The sequence below is a fragment of the Ahaetulla prasina genome, chromosome 6 (assembly GCF_028640845.1).
Source record: "Ahaetulla prasina isolate Xishuangbanna chromosome 6, ASM2864084v1, whole genome shotgun sequence".
NCBI classification, from domain to species: Eukaryota; Metazoa; Chordata; class Lepidosauria; order Squamata; family Colubridae; genus Ahaetulla; species Ahaetulla prasina.
In genome coordinates this window covers 51,052,945-51,072,222 of record NC_080544.1, presented here as the reverse complement: position 1 = coordinate 51,072,222, position 19,278 = coordinate 51,052,945, and the positions used below count along the sequence as shown (strand labels likewise).

Here is a 19,278-nt window from a genome sequence, read left to right as displayed (position 1 = left end):
AAAGCCTTGCAGGGACTGACTCTGCCCTTCCCCAGTTTCCTCCAAGGCCAAGGGAGCTGTCCTCTCAGTCTTGTTCCAGCTCATCTTCCCACACAGATTCAAACTCAGATGGGGGCATGACACCTTCCTTCCTTCCTTCCTTCCTTCCTTCCTTCCTTCCTTCCTTCCTTCCTTCCTTCCTTCTTTCCTTCCTTCCTCTTCTTTTTCCTTCCTCTTCATTCTCCTTTCTTCTTCCTTCCCGTCTTTCTTTCCTTGCTTTCTTCCCATCTTTACATCTTTTTCTTTGTCTTTCCTCTTTCTCTTTCTCCTTCCCTGTCCCTTCTTGCATGCTCAAATGCAAAAGTGGAAACATTTCTCCTTTTGTTTCATTTTTAGTTTGTTTTGCTAGCCCTCTGCCAGTGAAAATGGAGCTCGGGAGCTGCGCACGCGGGCTGGCACCATGGGGCAGTTTTTTGCTGTTTCCAGGGTGGCCCCATGGGCCAGATCTAAGCCCCACGAGCTAGATCAATGAGTGCCCCAGCAACTATGCTATCTCTGTGCATAATATTAGCAGAGAAAGTTTTGGAAAGAAAAATAGTTTGTAGTTTCCACTGACCAGTGGGAAAGGCTCTGACATCGTATTGTTAACACTAGGACTATCAGTTGTCTTTCCATTCTGTCTCAGAATTAGAAAACACTTCTCACATTTTTGCCACATAATATAGTTATGATATAAGATAGTACTACTGCCTTGGAATAAAATTTGCTGGAAATTTTGTGCCTTCTTTTTTCCATCACATTATTTTTTTTTTGGAAGAGTTTCAAAATACCTTATATAATTGATAAATAATTTAATCCATATACTTTTTAAGACCCAAGTGATAATATTTAGTCAATATCTGGGAAATCTAGATATTTTATTATCATTCACTAACTATTTCTAGATCTTGGTTGATGTTGAATAAAGCATCTTGAAGACACTGTGATATCCAATTGAAGTAGTGAAGGCAGTACTAGTACCTATTTTCATTGAATATATTTTATTTCAGAAGTATTTATGTTGTTAATTTGATTGTACAAATATGAATATGATTTTAAATTAATTTCTTGTTATTTTTAAAATGGAAAATTTGAATTTACAAGTAGTGATCTAGTAGGTTAAAAAATTGCACGAAGAAAAGTCGTAGGTATCATTTCTGAAATAAAAACTTTCCACTAATTTTTGGACATTGTCACATCTGTAAAAATGATTATTTGCAATTATATCATTTCAAAGATGTACTATGATGGTAAAAGTGTCAATTGTCGTATGGCTTGTAACTCCTGCAAAACAAAACAAAACAAAACAAAACAAAACAAAACAAAACAAACATATAATTAGCCATTTTCCCTGCTACATCAAGATTTACTGGGATTTATGTTATACATTTGGTGTATAAGTAATTATACAAAATGCCCTTAAAGAAAAATAATAGCTAGCAATTTTTCAACCAAATGGGACCTCATCTGTATAGTTAAGATAGCATTTAAGTTAATGTTCTGTTTCTGGCTATGTAAACAGAATTACACAGCTGTTCCACTTGCAGTTGGCTGGGTTACCCTCCTTCACCCCATGTTTGGAAATAGACAGTTTTCTGTATTAAGAGTTCACTATGAGCCAGCCAAGGACATTTTGCAATCTCAACCAGCTGCACTACATTGTCTGAGAGATTCTTTAGTATTGCTATGGATTAAATTGTAAGCGCTGCACTTAATTCATACTGAGTTTTCCTACAAGTGAGCCCATTCTATTGATTTGTTTTTTTAAAAAAAGATAATATATCAATTCTAGCATTATATACAAGCTACAAAATCAATTGCAAGGTATACATATCTGCCCCCCTGTTGTTTTTAGTTTTCCAAACTGTGTGATTGTTACAGATGACATTTCTCACCAGTACAGCTTGTGTGAAATATTGATGCATATATATATATGTGGACATCTTTCACTTTATTATGTCATCCTATGGAGGGTTCCCCAAGATTCTTTGACATACGGATTGTGATTGATATGGAACAACCGTTCAGATCACGATTCCCTCTCCCACTTCTATTGTTTTTCTAGAGTACTCATCCATACCTGTCCACATAATGGCCTTAAACTGAGTAGGATTATTTTCTCTTGGAGAATTTCACTTGAACCCTGAGAGTCAATTTTGTGTAGCCTCCTCCTTCCCACTCATTGTATACTTCAAAAATATCCTGATGTAGATAACAGGGAGGCTGTCTGAGGAAAATGTTACATTAATAAACTTTGACCTTTTAAAAATTATTGTTACACTAAAAGCTAAAGCTTATACATTAAAGCATTAAGTATATTGGAACTGTATTTTAGAAATACCATTCCCATGAATTATTACTTTTAGTTAGTAACCTTTTTCTTCATGGCCAAATTTATTGTAAAACATTGCTGTCTGTTATTCTCTATTCTTATTCTCGCTGTTTATCCCCAAACAAAATCCTGAATACAGAATGAAGAAGTTAAAGGTTTTTCCTATATTGCTATGATAGAAGGTTTAGTGCTAATTAACTCATTCTGATTTAGTTACTATTTTTAAAAGCTACTATAAATGGTACACTGCTACATATTTATATCCATGTTCTTAGACTATAACCTTGTAAATGAGAGAGCTGATTTCATACATTTAAATGAATAGAACACAGTATCTTTTCCTACTTGAAGAGTTAATGATATTGAATACATTGGTGACCTCTGCAGAATCAACTTTTTTATCTATTTGTTTTAGATATTTATTAAAATGAATTATCCAAAATGTCTAATCTAGGATAATCATAGACATCATCATCCACAACAGCTCCTATTTCCCAGATGGATAATTGTGTTTGTTCACTACAATGACAGCAGCATATATGAATATAAACAACAATAATTTTCCAACCACCTTACTTTGATTATAATGAATGGTTGTTATTATCTACAAAATCCTATGCCAAAAAATGTCATAAACCTCTGTTGTTTGTATACAGTTCAGATTGAAACCTTTTGTTAGTTGGTATATTATGAAATATTCAAAATCCCCAGTCAAAGATCCTATTTAATAATACAGTACTTTGGCAACTTTTTATGGACTTAAATAATTCTAAACAATTTAGTTACCATCTTGTTATAGAATTAAAATTTTAACAGACTCTCCTTTGAGATACTTCATACAAGTGTTCTAGAGATGATTTTGGCTGTTGTAATGTGGAAAAAACAGGAGATAGATATCTGGTATGGTGAGTCAAGTACTATTAGCTAACAACCATACCACAGTTTATGTCCAGTCTTTGAAAGGTACAAATTACAGTGTAAATACTTTCAATTATAATTGCCAGTTTCAGGCAAGATTTCAAGGATGATTTTTTTTCACTGTATTGATAGTCCTCCCTTAATGTCAGTAATGAATTGACTTTCTTTCATGATACAGTCTGGATGGGGAGAAACAGACTCAGACTTAGACTCAATCCATCCAAGACGGAGTGGCTGTGGATGCCGGCACCCCGGTACAGTCAGCTGCAACCGCGGCTGACTGTTGGGGGCGAGTCATTGGCCCTAACAGAAAGGATACGCAACTTGGGCGTTCTCCTGGATGGACGGCTGTCGTTTGAAGATCATTTGGCGGCTGTCTCCAGGAGAGCTTTTTACCAGGTTCGCCTGGTCTGCCAGTTGCGCCCCTTTCTTGACCAGGATGCCTTATGCACGGTCACTCATGCTCTCGTCACTTCTCGTCTGGATTATTGCAATGCTCTCTACATGGGGCTACCCCTGAAGTGCACTCGGAGACTCCAGTTAGTCCAGAATGCAGCTGCGCGGGTGATTGAGGGAGCATCACGTTGCTCCCGGGTAACACCACTCCTGCGCAGTCTGCACTGGCTACCTGTGGTCTTTCGGGTGCGCTTCAAGGTGCTGGTTACCACCTTTAAAGCGCTCCATGGCTTAGGGCCCGGGTACTTACGGGACCGCCTGCTGTTACCTCATGCCTCCCACCGACCCGTGCGCTTTCACAGAGAGTCTTCTCAGGGTGCCGTCCGCCAAGCAATGTCAGCTGGCGGCCCCCAGGGGAAGGGCCTTCTCTGTGGGAGCACCTACTCTCTGGAACGAACTTCCCCCCGGTTTACGCCAATTACCCGACCTTCGGACCTTTCGCCGGGAATTGAAAACCTATCTATTTATCCAAGCGGGACTGGCCTGAATTTTAAACTTTTAAATTTTTAATTTTTTTCAATTTTAATAATTTTATTGGGTATTTTAATATGGTCAATTTGATGGTTTTAATTTCAGCCTTTATTGAATAAGTTTTTTAATTGTTATTTTAAGTTGGTATATTTAACTGTTTTAATGTAGACTGTGTAAGTCCTTCGGGAGAAGGGCGGTATAAAAGTTTAAATAATAAATAATAAAATAATAAATAAATAAATAAATAATAAATAAAATCACATCACATCACCACCTGCTTAGTGACACGAGTTACATCAGTCCCTAGTTATATTATTAAGTGAATTCTCACAGGTTGTTAAGTGAGAACCTCGTGTGACTTTGATTTACAATTTCCTATCAGTTTTCTAATTTACTTTGTTGTGGCAAGATAGTAGGGAAACTTACAAATCCTGATAATGGGATGCTGCAATGACCATTCTCTCTCTCTCCCCCCCCCCAATATTTCTATAAAAAATAAAGGAATTACCACCAAACTGAGCAGAAATATTGATTGTTACAATATGCCCCGTATTAAAAATGATCCAACAAACTGAGCTGCAAATCATCATGGATCACAAAGTAGTTGAATATTCCTGGCTTCGCTATTAAACAAGTTGCCCCAAAGATGCTTTTTCAAGAGGCAACTGGACTTTCTGTTTTTTCTTTGATGACGTTTCACTTCTCATCGAAGAAGCTTCTTCAGAAAGTCCAGTTGCCTCTTGAAAAAGCACCTTTAGGACAACCATGACCTAGATGACTGAGAATCTCCATAGATATTAAAGAAATTGAAATAGTTAACCATATTACAGAAAAGTTCTCTTTCTAATTATTATTTCTGCTCACCCTTAAATGATTGGTTCATGCTAGGGTCAAACTTTTTACCTTCCTATTAAACTAATTGATCAAAAATCTTCTTCTATGAATGGGCTATAACTTGATAGGAGTTTCTATCAATAAAATCAATAAATTTTTATTTGATGACAATATAAATCATCATAAACTCAGAACAGAACCAATGATGGGATCTTGAAAGTAAGCCATATATACAAAAAATATTTAGTTGTATACATGAGTCACAATATTTCTTCTATAATCACAAATTCACAAATCCAGTATATACAAATTTTGTATTTTTGTCCTATAAGAGTGTATTTAACTGGTCGAGAACTAAACTGTTGTCTCCAAATCGCAGCAGGATACAGTTCCAGTACACACCTGCTATGTATGTTGAACCTACTTTTTATTAAAATAACTCAGAATCAGTATAAAAACCATGAGATTCTAGACTCTTTATACAGTAAGGCAACATTTGTGTGCATATTAAACTCATCTGAAATCTGCTAATAAATGATGGGAGAGGGTAATTTTAATAAGAGGGCATAATTTCATTAATACTATAACAGAAGTTCTCATATCCCTTGCATTGTGTTAAGTGATGCTAAAAACCAGGAAGGAGCGCTTTCTTCAGAAAAGCGCAGAGGAAGTGGTAGCTCATTGTTTTAGTTTAAATCAAGTCAGTCCCCTCAATTAGCATCGCAGAATGTTTGGGTGACAGTCAGCAGGAGGAGGTGTCTCCTTTTGAGCCCCAATTCATATGTTTAGGTGTTAGTGAACCACATAAGCAAACAGACAGCAAATCATCAACAAACTGAGCTCACTATAAGCCCAGTGGTACTTTTATGTATGAAACCATTTAAAGCTTGAACTTTGAACTGTACAGTGCTGCCTGTAATCAGAATGGTGCACAGGTCAGAACAATGACAGATACAGAACATCTTTATACTGCAGAGATGTCCAAATATTTGTTTAGGCATCATCGAAGTATATTTCACTGGTTACCTGATTGTAACTGCATAATCGCTCATAGAGCAGGCTTACATATTAGATGAACTGAGCAGGTATATGGCCCGATATGGAATTCTGATTGGGCATCAGTCATGATTTTATGGTCATGGACAGTGAAGGCACCTGAATAGATAATAGATAATAGTTTGCCATCAAAAATTTATAGTAGAACAATTTAGAAACTGTATGACAATCTAGAAATACCAAGAATAGCCTAGTAAGCATAGACTCTGAGAAGAAACACCTTGTTCTTGTACCTTTTAGTATTGACATTCAATACCCATTTTAAAGCTCAAAATATTCAGGATTGTTTTGTGTGCTTTTGCTTTTTCTTGGCCTGTGCTGTCCTTCTGTTTGCAAATTCATATCTGAATTGTGGTCTTGTTCTTTTTTTAAAAAATATAATTTGTATTGAAGACATTTTTGCAAGATTAAAACAATATAAAAATTAGAAAAAAAAAGAATATAAGGCAAATAGTGAATAATTAAGAAATAAAATAGATAAAAAGGAGAGGGTAGACAGGAGACGAGTGTGATGATTCTCCCGGATGCTTCCCAGGATACCTCTCCAGATGTCAGCTGTTTTCTGGTCATTGTGATTCCTGCTTTGCTTTGGATTGATACCATGCCTTGACTTGGATCGTGCCTTGTGAACTTTGGCCTTTTCTTGCCTCATGAACCCTCTTGTATTGTGGATTTAATTTTCCCTGATGGGTTTCTTTGGATTGGAAAACTTTCAAGTGCCTTGTGGATTCATTGGCTATTGCTCTGTAGACAAGTATTGATATGCTTGTGGCTGGACTTAATTGGGGCAGTTCTGAGTTTTTGGTTTTTTGGTGAAGGGAGTTGCTGGGGGATATTAATAAACTCAGTAAAACATAGTTACGTACATACGTGTGTGTGTGTTTGTGAGTGAGATAGCACAGGAGAGGACAAGAAGAAGCATCTTGCAATATTTTTAACAGTAGTTACATTTTATATTTTATAACCACTATCATTACATTTTAGCCATCTACCTCTGAGATTACATCATAATATCCTTTCATGAATCATTTCTAATCTTCAAATCTATAAATTGCAAAAAAAAAAAAAAAGCAAAAAGTCAGTGAATGGTTGCCAGTCACTGATAAATCTAGTTGATCTTTCTGAAATCAAACAAGTTAATTTTACCATTTATGCTAGTTCTGTCATCTTCCCCAACCATTCTCCCTGTGTATGCATTTCAGACTTTTTCCATTTTTATGGATATAATATTCTATAATATAATTCAGAAATGTCTAGCTTTTTTTATAAGTCTACCATGATAACATAACCTTCACATTGTTCATGTTTCCAACATAAATTTGAGGTATCTTTATACATTATAGATATTGTTTCTGGTATCATATGTCATTGACACATCATTTTATAAAAAATATTTTTTGAATTTAACAACAATGTAAATTTCAATCCTTTTAGCCACATATTTTCCCATTGTTCCATCACTATGTTGTATCCAAAGTTCTTAGCCCATTTTATTGCACAAGTATTTTCCTTGTTCTTTTTTGTGTGTCAAATTTCATATAAGTTTATTCATTTTAGCAATTACATGTTTATCATTTGTATATGTATAATTCAATTTCAACATCTTTTTCTGTTCAATTCCAAATGATCTGTTATCTACCGTAAATCTTTCTCTTAACTATACATATGAAAACTATTGAAAACTAAATCTCCTTGCAGCTAATTGGACTATTGATTTCGTCTTATATTCTTCATGTTCCTGTTACAACAATGCTTTTTACCTACTGTTTCTTAACTGTGAAATGCTATTTGTATTAGGCCCATAAAAGCATTTTTGGACACACTTTGGATTATATCTGTTCCATATACTCAATATGGAACTTCTAATATAATGATTCTTAAAATCTACATTAATTTTATAACCCCATAAAAATGATACTATTTGAATGTCCAATCATGCCCTTCTAATTCTAAAATGTTCTACTACTCAGCAAAAGCCACTCTTTTGTCTAGACTGAGCAGCAGGCTGCAAAATACAATTTCAAATCAGGCAGTCCCAATCCTCCTCATTGCTCCTGGGTCATTCTGGTCCTGAGCAAAACAATTCACAATGTTTTCTGATTTCATAATAATACTGTATTGACATATTCTATTTATTCATGCAAGTACTTATTCAGGCAGAGAGTAACGGACGTTTTTTAAAAAAAGAAAAGTGATTTGACAATAGAAGACAACAAACCTGATAGGAATGAGAATACATTGTGTAAATTAACTTTCTGTCTATATTTGATTGTGGAATACCACAATCTTCTTGGCTTCTGACTGGCTGTTTAATCTTTCCCAAATTTTGATTAGAAAGATTAGATTTGTCTTTCTCCTTTTCTTTCTCTTTCTCTTGCTGTAGTGGATTGGCTGGCTGCCCCCCTAATTTATTTAAAGAAATGAAACATCCCTGTTTCTTTTGTTGAGAGAATTTCCAAATGATTGCCAGTTTTGCCTCACTGGCCATAGTAATTTTTGTACAGGTAGTCCTGAACTTACAACATTCGTTTAGCAAACATTCAAAGTTACGACGGCACTGAAAAGTGACTTATGTCTGCTTTTCACACAACCATTCCAACATCCCCATCTCCTTTTTTGACCTTCTCACAAGCAAAGTCAATGGGGAATCCAGATTCACTTAGCAACTGTGTTACCACCTTAAAAACTGCAGTGATTTGCTTAACAACTGTGGCAAGAGTGGTCCTAAAATGGGGCAAAACTCCATTGTAGTCGTAAGTCTAAGACTACCTGTACTGTTATACAGCACTTAGGAACTATGATCATCTTTCCTTAGTCAATTAGGACTCTTTCCTCCCAGCCAGCAAGATAGTATGAAAACTGATAGATGACAATTGAGTCCAAAATTTCCCAAGCCTGGGACCCTGCAACTGTCATTAACATGAGCCAGTTGCCAAACATCTGAATTTTGATCACATGACCATGGGGATGCTACAATGGTCGTGTGAAAAAAGGTGATAAGTCACTTTTTTCAGTGTTGTTGTAACTTTGAAGTGTCACTAAATTAAAGATTGCAAATCAAGGATCACCTGTAATCACAAACATCTTGATGTGATAAAAACACATGCTGTATTTTCATTCACTACTTTCCTAGACATTTTTTAAAAATGCCTTTCTCTAATCTTTTGCATCACAGGGACACAAAAGAGGGTAAAACATGGACATGAGGTTGACGAGCTTGTTCTGAGTTCCCACTGTTTTCTGTAGTCAGAATACTTGAAACATTTCATTTTTTTCCTGCATAAACACTGAACACTTGTGTTGTTTTGTGCGCATGTGTTTCATCAGAAAGCAGGTTTGTTCTGAGTTTGAAACAAAATATTTTCCATTTTGTTTACACCCTTCCAACACCTTCTTCAGCATCCTTCAAGCATTTGAGAAAATCAAATAGGTAAGCATAGAATACATTAACACACTCATCTTTGTCTTCCAAGTATTCAGAGTTATTCTCTGCCCTCTTTGTGAATGGTCACATAAAGCCTAAGCACAGATTCCTCTTTGTATTAAAACAAATAGTATTAGTAATGTATAGTGTATAGTAGTGTCTAAGAGCTTAGCTTGGATTGAAGTTCAGCCCACACATCAAAGCCAGGAAATATATTGTCCAAGCAAATCTTAGCAACTTGCATAAGGTTTCAGATGGGCCCTCAAAAATAAAAACATTTGGGTTCATGGACAGCAACTGGAGAGGAGAAGATGAGGAAGAGAAGGTTCTTATGGCCGTTTCCTCACAGCTTCACAGTGGACATAAACTCCCTCAGGATCTCTCCTTTTCACAGTCATTTCCAATTCAGAATACAAGCAGACATGCACTGGAGGGGAGAGTAGTAACAGCAACAGCATCCCTCTGTCTCTCACTTCTTCCTCCTTCTATTTGCCTTCACTTCAACTAGCTATGATTGCCTCAGTGGACCATTTGTTCCCTTTAAGTTTGAAGACAAGGGGAGCCTAAGTCTCTTGTGCCAACAAGCCCTAAAGCAGCTCCTTTTCATGCCTTCACTGTTTGCCTGTTCCTGGTATCCTACAAGCCTATTGTAATATTTTCCTCTGGGAATCCTTTAGTGTCTAGGTGTACTATTTTAAGTATGTGCAGAATTCAGCTCAGGCAATTCATTCCAAATGCAGCCAAACCCAGTTCACATAAAGAAGCAAGCAACTAAACTTAATTGGGCAACTAATTTGACTTAAATATTTAATATTGCCTTTATTAGTTTTTCAAATGCATAGAAATAAGATTTGTATTATTTAGTGCTGCTCATCATTTTTATTTGCTTTGTTTAATTAGTATTATTATTATAGGTTGAAAGAAACATATAAATTAGCTTGGAAGGGTGTACAATGTGGCTTACTGAATAATCTGTGATATCGGTGGGTAGGAGACCGACTGGTTGAGCCAGGGGAAGAGTCAAATGGGGAATTAGTCTAGAGTCCCTAGGTGGGTAGAAAGGGCAAAGTTCAACCCACCTTGAATATTGTTGAACTGTATCTAATGCAAACATCAGTCTGAGGAGATCTGTATGTATAGGCTTGAGCAATAAAACAGCTAATTGAACTCTTTGTGTGTGGTTGTTTGCGCCTGCCATAGGAGTTTCTGGCAACCTGTGTCTAGTGTGAGTCTTTACTTACACAGTTGCACTGGCTCTGGTGTAGTAATGTTCTCTGATACTCAGACGTTATTCTTCATGTTTAAGTAATCAGAGAAGGGACTGTGCTTAAGCATCTGCAGACACATTAGTAATAACTCCAACAGACTACAGTACAGTACAAATACACAGGGAATCTAAAGGCTGTAAGGTCTTGCTCCAGGATAGATTCTGAGAGTTTGTTCCATGATATAAGATTTCAGGTCATACTTGCTTGCTGTGATTTTTCACGTGTGCTCGTTGTTTAGAAAAATGTTATATGCATGTATATGAGGAACATTTTATAATTGTGAAATATGATATATGTGCTTTTTCTAACATATTCAGAACTAGACAGTGACATGACACACTATTTGCTGGCTAATTTTATAAATGATAACTTGTACAATCATGATAATGTATTACTTCGCTTTGAAGCCTTAACACTCAAGGTTGCTATACTAAATTGCCTTTGGCTTTCGTGTGACAGAATTCAAGTTATACAGCAAAGACAGATGCAAATAAATGTGATTTTAGGTAAAGCACCAAAATAATATCTGAGAAAATAAAGTTTCACACAGCAATTAACAGATCAAAAGAAAGTGACCACAATTTATTTTGAACAATTATCATAAGTCACTTTTTTCACTGCCATGATAACTTCAAATGGTCACTAAGTGCACTGTTGTAAATCAAGGACTATTGTACTCGGTACTAAAAATAGCAGAAAAACCCAGCCCAACTTGTAATTGATTCAATGGCATGGAACTCAAGGAAACATAGCGAATCAGGGTATTCCCTTGTGACTTCATAAAACAAGCAAACATTTCTGGTTGTATTATGTTTTTTTCCCCAAGTATAGAAAGCCGTGTTATTGCACAACTGAATTGCTCTGGAACATATAGTTCAGAAGCTCCATTTCCCATTAGTGGATCAATGTTAAATGAATCATTGATTGACTGTACTAAATATTCAATTTTCAATATACTTTATTAACGTACCTTTTTTTTTTTCTTTCCTCAGCAACTTTTGCGAGAGCGACAGCAGATGGCCAGCCGTCCTTTTGCTTCTGTGGATGTAGCTCTCGAAATAGGAGCTGAGCAAACAGACTTTCTACGAGGTCCATTAGAGGTAGGCACTGTGTCGCTGACTAGGGACCATTTCAATTTGCATATTTATATTGCTAGTCTCATCTGCATCTGCTTCTGAAACCAAAAAGAGCAGGATTACCTGTAGCCAACAAGTTGAAGCTACATATGTTGTGTCATTTTCAAGGCTCATCATTTCAGTAGTGTAACATGAGCAGTAACAAAAGCCACTAGAGGATCCATTAGCCTAGCCTGCAATGACAATCTGCTCACCTGGCAGCCCTTTTTTTGGCAGAAAACTGTTAGTTGCATGTATTAAACAAGCCTCATGTTTGGTCTTCTGAGTATACTGTGCCCCCTGGTTAACAGTTCATATCCATCTTAATTTACTAAAATTATACTTTAAAATGAGATTTGCATTGCATTTCTTTATTCGGATTTAATAGTTTATGTTTGAGAGATATTATTTATGGGTATATTATGTTGTGATTAACAGATACATTCTAACATTTTTAATTGTAAAGGCAACGCTCTGAAAAAGAAATTATAAAATGCTACACAATACAACACGGCAGGGGAATAGCGTAAAAATGCACAAAAGAGCATCATGAGATGATGATGGAAGCATCATCTAAAAATTAAAGAGAACGGTGAATAAATGATGATTATTTATATACGTGTGCGTGAGAGTGTGTGTATGTATGTATGTAAGTGTGTGTGTGTGTATGTGTGTGTGTATGTATATATATATATGTTTTCGTAGGTTTTCACGGTATATATATGCAGGTTTTGGTATGTTCGGATCTTTTCCCGTGTAAGATTGGAAGTATTTAGGCAACGTTTCGATGAGATCTCACTCATCATCTTCAGGCTTTGGCTTTGTGAGATCTCATCGAAACGTTGCCTAAATACTTCCAATCTTACACAGGAAAAGACCCGAACATACCAAAACCTGCATATATATGTATGTATATGTGTGTGTGTGTGTGTGTGTTTTCTGAGGTTTTCGCGGGTGTTTGTATGTAGGTCTTTGGTTATTCGGGTTTTCTCCCGTGTAAAATTGGAAGTATCTTGGCGACGTTTCGACGAAGTCTCATTCGTCATCTTCAGGCTTCAGCTTCGTGCTTCTGGGAGCAATGTGTGATTGCAGCTGTTTCTTCCTTTTTAACTGCAGTTAAAAGCCTGTAGCCTCCCAATGGCCAGCTGATCAGTGGCAGGCTGATGGGTGCACAAAGCTCTGAAAGACTGGTTCCTTATTTTGCTACACGAAAGCTGGGCACCTTGGCAGGAGAAGGGCAGGGGCAGAATTAAGAACGGCAGGCATGCCCAAGGTTTTCCTCCCTCCTTCTTGCTTACTGGCAAGGCAGTCAGCTGTATGGCGGGCCTGCATGCATGGTTGGGGGGGGTCCCTGACAGGCCTGAAGCAACTGTGCTTGTGCCCGCCTCCCCGCTTCGTCCTCCAGTTAATAACCTGTGCATTTGTTTAGCAAATGCATAGTGAAGAGCAAGAGTGACTAGTCATTACTTGAGGCAATTCATTTAACATTGTTCCTACTTTTGACTCTAATGGGCAGATTCCATTATGGCCTTACAAAGGACTACCTGTAATCATAAGAAACAATCCTGCATATATATTTTATATCCAAATTAACAAATTATTGGCTCGAAAATTAATTATATCCAAATTAACAAATTATTGGCTAGAAAAGATACAGGCTATTGAGATATCTATTTGGTTTTGCTTATATTTGCTTTTCTTTTACCCTACATGACCAATTAAGTAGTATACGGTAGCTAGTGATAGAAACAGGCAAACTTTCAGACGTTTTAACTATAATAATAACTCCCAGGAATCTGAACTAGTTTAGCAAATAGTCAAGGATTATGACTGTAGTCTGAAATATCTAGTGAATCCCATACTGCTTTTTCTTGCCTCAATGGTTCAAGCAGCCAAAATGTATATATTTGAATAACTAAACTTTGTATGTGAGGAATCTAGCAGCATTATAGGTATCAGAAATTAGATAACATACATTAATAGAGGTAGGTTTTATCTCTGTAAAATTATGTTAGTGTGCTAGCCCTGGAACAGAATTACACTGACTAAATCACAAAATATTTTTATTTTAGTCTATCTGAGTAGCAGTGGTGTTTCTTTCTTAAAGAAGGTGATTAAGATCCTCAGCAACCAGTACATTTCCACAGCACGTTTATTGGGCATATTGAACGATAAATCAGCAGGCTTACTCTGAGTCTTCTATCTACAGTATACGTTACCAAATGCACAGTAAGAAGAAGAAAAGAGAGGATGCTTAGGAAAAGTAAATATCTTCTCTTTATAAAGTAGCATATGGAAGGAAAACAAAGAAAGTGTCCTTTAGTTCTACTGAATTATTTTAAAACAAGGATGAACCTGGGGTTGTGCTATGTAGATGGGCATGTATCCATGAGCCTGGAGTCAAGAAAAGGAGTTGGAATTGTAATGTTCTAGAGCAAGGGTCACCAACCTTTCAGACCTCAGGGACCACTAAATTCATAATTTTAAATCCCGCAGACCACTAATATAACCTGCCTAATGAGTGGCTGGATAGGCATGGCTAGATGGTCATGTGAGTGGGTGGGCGTGGCCAACTTGATGTCACTCACATCGAGGGGTGCCTCTCCAGCCTCTATTCGCCCCTCCCCTCCCAGCCACTCCACGCCTCCCCACCTGGGCTCCTTATGGCCCCAACAGAAAGCAGTGAGCTAAGCAGCCACCACGAGAAAGAGTTGGCAAAACAGCTCAGTTCAAATTGAGGCTTCTATTGAGCCTCAAGAAGGAGGCTCAATAGAAGCACTTCACTGAGGACTACGAACATAGGTTTTCCAAGGAGAGGCAAGACCTGCGGGAGTGCAAGGCCAGGTACAGGAGCCTGGAGGCTTAACGAGCTGAGATGGTCAGCCGGTCCAGGCCATGATGCAGTCCCACTGGAACAAGGCTCTCCGGCTCTTTGCCACCAGAAGCGCTTTCCTCCAGCCTTCACCCAAAGTCCTGCACCAGGAGGCAAAAGCAGACCTCAAGTCGGTATTTCTGTCTCCCTCTGACCCACACAAAAAGACCTCGAAGGGGGAAACTCTCTGCAGCAAATAAAGTTCATTGCACGTATCTGTCCCAGGGGCCTTAGTTTGAGGACCCCTGATTTAATGCAATATAAAAAATGCAAATAATTTTTCTGTGGACCACCAAAAAATTTTTACGGACCACCAGTTGGTGACCGCTGTTCTAGAACAGGAGTCTCCAATCTTGGCAACTTTAAGCCTGGCAGACTTCAACTCCCAGAATTGTCCAGCCAGCAAAGCCAGCAAAGCTGGCTGGGGAATTCTGGGAGTTGAAATCCGCCAGGCTTAAAGTTGCCAAGGTTGGAGACCCCTGTTCTAGAGAACATATTTTTAGGATATTCAAATGACAGAGCAGATCTTCAGGAAATATATGCTTTTTATTATTTTTTAATTAAATGTTAGAAATAAACATCAAAAGTTAAATGCTGTGCTTTTATATGACATGTGTATCTAGAAACCTGTTGATAGAGAAACTGAAACATTTTAATTGTATATTTTTAAAGTTGTTAATAACCCCAATTCTGATAATTTTATTTGTGTTTATTTGTGTTCATTGCATGCCTGTGTTCGACTTTTGATAGTAAAATGTATCTGAGGTATGAATGTTAACATTTCTGGGAAAGGATTACAACCTGCAGAGATAAAGTGCATTGCTCTAAATAGTTAGTAATCTATTGCACTGTATTGATTGTTCTGTGGTATATAGAACGTAGAGTTCGATACAAAGAAAGAGCACTATATGACAAAATTAAATTACCAGTCTGTTCTGAACTTATAAAAGCAAAATAATAAAAAATACACTTCCCCTAAATTGTTAGAGTTTCCCTTAACCTATACAGTTGCATTATAATTATTTTTCTGAAAATTCTGCAATAAAAGAAGCCATTTTCTTATTTTATTTTTACATTTTAATTTTATTACATTTGTGTTGTGATTTATTGGAAATAACCCTTCACATAATTCTTCCATCTATTTATTGGGAAATGAATTCCGTTTAACAGTCTTAATCATGCTTGCTTTAATTACTGTGCACCTTACTAAATATATAACATAACATAACATATCTGTTAGTTGACACCAGTAGAATGGATGCATATAATGGATGAATGAATGCACCAGTAGAATGGATGCATATATATGATTGCCCTAGCACCTATTATTCAGTGTATTGGAATAAATAATTTTTTTTCCAATCCAGCAAACAGTGCATTCACTGTATACTAATAGTGAAATAATAATTTCTTTTCTTTCAAGTTCTTTAACCAACCTTCCTTGATTGAAGCTAATTTTGGATCAGATATAATTTCAGAAGCAGCATTTTATTTTGTGGCAATAGCTCTGACAGCTTTGATTATGTGAGTTTGACCTGTGGATTTTTTTAGAGAAATTTAGTGTTGGAACCATTATTCAGTACCAGTTGTGTTATATATGTCTTCTACGAAGCTGGTAGTATAAATTCATTAACACATATATACTTAAATTTTAGAATGGGATATTTAATAGTTTCAACAAACACTTTGATCCTTGGTGCAATCATTCATTCATTCATCCATTCATTCATTCAATCATTCATTCATTCATTGCTTATGAGAGCTGCAGGAAGCATAGGGCAGGGGTGTCAAATTCAAGGCCCAGGGGCCAGATCCAGCCCACGGGGTGCTTAGATCTAGCCCACGGGGCCACCCTGGAAACAGCAAAGGACCGGTCTGTGGTGCCTCTACCAGTGAAAACAGAGCTTGGAAGGTGGCCCTTCCGAGCTCCGTTTTCATTGGCAGAGGGTTGTAGGAGAATGTTGCAGCCAAAAACGGAGTTCAGGAGCCTGTTTTCGCTGCAGAGTGCTCGGACCACCACAGACACCCTCAGGTGTCCCTCCCAAGCTCTGTTTTCGCTGGCAGAGAGTTGCAGGAGACCATTGCCGCCAAAAACAGAGCTCAGGAGCCCATTTTCACTGGCAGAGTGCTTGGGCCACCACAGACACCCCTGAAACAAGTGGCGTCACCCTGGCCGCACTCACCCCAGCCCCCTGAGATCAAACACAACCCTGATGTGGCCCTCAATGAAATCTAGTTTGACACCCCTGATCTAGGGGATTTGGGGAATATTCTAATATAAATATATTAAATCAAGTGGAAGCTGATTATTATTGGGTTTGTTTTTGTTTTACCTACTACCTCTAAAATCACACTTAACTGTCAATTTCGGAAGTTTGAGAGTCACTAAAATGGGGCTTGATGCCACCTATGGCTCAGATTTAACAGGGATGATTAACAGCAATCTTTCTGCTTCCCCAGTTTACTTAATGTTGATCATGCAGGCATTCAAAGAATGAATCACATTTTTTAGATTTTTTAATAAATAACTCAAGGCAGCAAACATACCATCTACTCCTTCCTCTTCCTGTTTTTGCCAAAACAATCTGTGAGGTGAGTTGGACCAAAAGAGAATGACTGGTCCAAAGTCACTTAAGCTTTGTGCCTATGGAAGGACTAGATTTCATAGATTTAATATAACAATGAAATTCATGGGCCTAAAAAAATATTTTGAATATTTGAATTGTACAAATTTATTTCCAAAACTTACTTTAGAAACCAGTTCAAGAGTGGATTTGGAATGTGGCAACTTGGTGACAGATTAGAATCATTAATTAATAAATTTATCGTTATTCTTGTTTTACTCCTTCTTGCTTAATTTTATATGATTCCTTAAATTTATATGCTCTTCAGCCTTTTCTAAAGATTGCTTTATGACAAACTTTATGGGGATATTAAAATAGACTGTTAAATTGGAAGAAGAAAAGAAGTTATAATTAAATTTAAGGTACAGGAATAAAAAATGAGGTAGGACAGAGAGGATAAGATGGATAAGATGTTTCTTTTTGGTGAAGAGATAAATCTATGTTTTTATTATTAGATTAGATACATTTTCTTCAAAAGCTCAAAGTTTACAGAGAGATATTACCTTTATTTAATTCCCATAATTACTATGAAATGTAGATTGGGTTGAAATAAAGTGACTGGCCAAAGTACCATAGTAAGCTATGGCATGCACCTCCTCACTTTTAATTCAATCTTTAAACTATACACATTTAGTGTATGGTATCCTAACATCAGGACCAAGCCTAAGCCATACAGCAAAATCCAACTGAGTCCAATTCTATATTTGCTTATACCTCATAGGCAGAATTTTACCAGATTAAAGCTATAAACCTCTAACATAACAGACATACCCTGGGAGATTCTAGGGTGAAATTCTTCCTCTCTGCCCTATCCTGTTCTGGACTGCAGTGTCTTAATTTGGTCTTCTCTTTGCTTCCTTCATGGGAAATCAGAGGTTATACTGGGAAAGTTTCAAAATGCTTGAAGCTGCTTCATTTTTTGGCATGGATGAGCGTAGGAAAACAGATCCTTTCAGTGTCACTAACATTGCCAAGTTTCAATTGGATACACATTCAAAAATTTTAGCATAGTACATTTTCAAAATATCTCATTTGCAACTCTTTTAGATGGCTAGAGAAAAAAAAAGGCACCACATCCTATACAATTTGAAATGAGGAAGTTGTAGACTTAGCTGAACCCCTATTTCAATTTTTAAAAATCCAAATTATATAAAATAATTAGGTTCCTACCTTTCTAATTCCTTTTCTTGTTCCAAGACACCTAAGTATTACCATTGAGTTTCCCTTGTAAATTAGTGTGGCTATGCTATCTGTGATTGCTGGGTTTTCTAGTTCGGCACAGCATGTAGACTGTATTTGTAGTGATTACAGGCTACAAAGCAGGAATTTTCTTGCTGCAAGTAATGTTATGCAGCTCTACCTGCATGCTTCTCAATGAGGATTTGAGTTCTGTCAACTCCTCCACCTCCTCCTCCTCCACCTTGTAAAATTCAGAAGGGAATGAATGGTGAAATCCTCTTCATTTCCCGATTTTTTTCCTCCATTTTTACCCTGTCCCCCTCCTCTTTTCTTCAAGACTAATGGCCCTTGTTGCTTTTGCCAAAGATAAATTTGCTAAGCTGCTCCTTTGGGTCTTTCCTCTGTTATAACTGACACAGAAGTCCTCTCTACCTGCGCTACACAGATACCTGCCACTTGAGGATAGAATGCAGTATAGATGTTTTTAAAATTTATTTTTTCTTCCAAGAATCACTACTACACTTTATTTTATTAATATTGCCTTTAATTAACTTAATAAAACAGTGTATTAAACTATTTGAATAATTCAATTAAATCTCAGAGATGAATAGTCTTATTACTGTTGTTTATAATAATAACCAGCTGCTATGATAAAAAATATGGTGTTCTAAATGCAATGGCATAATTCTAATCATGGTTTTAGATCCCCTA

The 19,278-nt window shown here is 36.9% G+C and overlaps 1 protein-coding gene across 2 annotated transcripts in view; it reads left to right on the top strand.

The window, feature by feature from the left end:
* ATRNL1 (attractin like 1) overlaps positions 1 to 19,278 on the top strand; it is a 618,957-nt gene that overhangs the window by 360,883 nt on the left and 238,796 nt on the right. For both annotated transcript variants that reach the window (XM_058187058.1, XM_058187059.1), the window contains exon 27: positions 11,770 to 11,877. In XM_058187058.1, coding sequence (XP_058043041.1) covers positions 11,770 to 11,877 — 108 coding nt within the window. The remainder of the gene's footprint in view (positions 1 to 11,769; positions 11,878 to 19,278) is intronic.